The sequence below is a fragment of the Labeo rohita genome, unplaced genomic scaffold, assembly GCF_022985175.1.
Source record: "Labeo rohita strain BAU-BD-2019 unplaced genomic scaffold, IGBB_LRoh.1.0 scaffold_2503, whole genome shotgun sequence".
Taxonomy (NCBI): Eukaryota; Metazoa; Chordata; class Actinopteri; order Cypriniformes; family Cyprinidae; genus Labeo; species Labeo rohita.
This window is the reverse complement of record NW_026128774.1, coordinates 1-2,049: the sequence shown is the minus strand read 5'-3', so window position 1 is coordinate 2,049 and position 2,049 is coordinate 1. Positions and strand designations below refer to the sequence as shown.

General features: G+C 38.0%; 1 protein-coding gene across 1 annotated transcript; it reads right to left on the bottom strand.

Moving 5' to 3' along the window:
- Positions 1-220: 220 nt before the first annotated feature.
- On the bottom strand, positions 221-2,044 carry LOC127159790 (nuclear factor 7, brain-like; the record flags this gene model as incomplete). Its single annotated transcript, XM_051102546.1, has 6 exons — positions 221-695; positions 893-1,009; positions 1,101-1,125; positions 1,196-1,426; positions 1,743-1,838; positions 1,901-2,044. Coding segments are annotated over 6 exons (1,088 nt in total), but the record flags the coding sequence as incomplete, so codon positions are not given.
- Between the last annotated feature and the right edge of the window lie 5 nt (positions 2,045-2,049).

Sequence of the window (2,049 nt, the reverse complement as noted above, 5' to 3'; positions counted from 1 at the left end):
CATATTTATTTCACCGTTTAATCAATATTTTATGATTATTTGGTTGACAACAAATAAGCAATGTGTAACAACCTAATCAGATGCTATAACCAGATGAAATAAACTAAAAGCTGTCAGGGGCAGGGTTATTACATTTTGCAGTTTTTTATTTCACTGCACTTCCACTGATTTAGAGCTACAGGTGTAACGTTTACGAACTATTACAGTACTATAACTATACGGTAAGATCCTCAGGTGGTAAATACTACAGAAGAATGGCAAGACAGTGTCAGTGAAGGTGGTTGTAAATGTGTGTAAATGTGTGTTAGTTACAGGATCAGAGAATGACACAGTTCCTCTGTTATAGTCCAGATAGACTCTCACACGCTCAAGAACCTGTTCAACAGGAAAACCAGACGGTTCACACAATCCATGGTACACACTCCAGACATCAGTGTTAAAGAAATCACGTCCCTTCCTTTGGTTTGATGCTGTAGTTACTCCAACACTCCAGGATGGACTTTCTTTAACCTCCACATCCCAGCAATATGTTCCTGAGTTAAAACCCTCTGAACCCAAAACGCAGGAATAATAGTCAAATCTCTCTGGATTATCAGGAAGTGGTTGACTGTTTAATAAGATGTCTTTCACACTGGTCAGATCATCAGACATGACGAGACGTGGATTTGCAGTGTTTGGGTCCAAAATCACAGGAGCTGATGAGACACAATCAACAGGTGCTTTTATTCTGATGTTCATATAATGATTAGGATGAACTGTACAAAGATTATTATGAATTATGACACTTATTCTATTAATCAAACATATCAGACATCTTTAAATCTGTTTAATGCATTATCCCCCATGCATTATTTCCAGAGTGTATAAGAGCACAGATCTTCTCCAGACTCACTGTTTTGGACAACGTCCTGCATCTTCTTCCAGACTCTGAACGGCAGGTTGCCCAAGTAATGTTGCACATGAATCAAAGCTCCAGAAGGCGTCTGTTGATCCGGCTGTGAGATCTGGACTCTGGAAGAACATTCAGGAGTCAGAACTGCAGTGACTGTGGCTTCAAAAGTAGAGAGACCAGAGACTCCAACAGATCACTCACCTTTCACCTCTCACCATTGTGACTGGAAACCTCTGCAGAACAAACACACAATTTATCATCAACAACTTATTCAATCAATCAATCCATGATCTGAAATCAGACCTTTAGAAAGCAGACGTCATTTTCTTTCATCATCTCCTCCATGTCTTTGATTGTGTGTGAAAGAGCTGAGATGTGTTTGTTGATCTCCTCCAGCCTCTCCTTCATCATCTGCTTCTTCTGCTCCTCTTCCTCCCTCAGTGCAGTGATTGTATCTTCTTCTTCATCTCTGAGAAACTGATGAAGCTTTTTAAACTGCTGTTTAATCTGACGCTCCGTGTGCTCAGCTTGAGACTGAAATCAAAATGCATTCACTTTATCTCAAACACATATGTATATATATACACATCAACTCATTACATCATTCATATCCATGATAAACTCAAAACAAAACATTCTTTTCACATTTTCTCCTAACTGAATTATCAAGAACATTGTTGTGTAACAAAGTAAACCAAACCAAGATCTTTTCTTAGATAATCTTGAAATATCAGTTTCCTTAGTTTGTATAAAATGTATACTATTGTAAAATAACCAACTGACTTAAAGAGTAAAACTGACTCTACAGTTGTGATAAAAATGTATTTTACTCCTGATTCTGTTTCCTCACCTTGATGTGTTGAACTGTTTTCTCAAACTCTTCTCTCATTTTCACTCCTTGAGTAACCTTAATTCGTAAGGATTTCAGTGTTGTTTTGAGCTCCTCCTAGAATGTATCAAAAGTTTATGATACTGTTTTTTATATATGAAACGAGACATTTGTCATACCTTATATGATGAAACGGCTTCACTGATGGGTCTGAATGTGTGATCAGCGTGTGTCTTTGAATCTCTGCACACTAACACAGGCTGTTTGTCCTCCAGACAGAAGAGTTTAAGTGTCTCACTGTGTAAACTGCAAGAAGGCTCTTCAACAG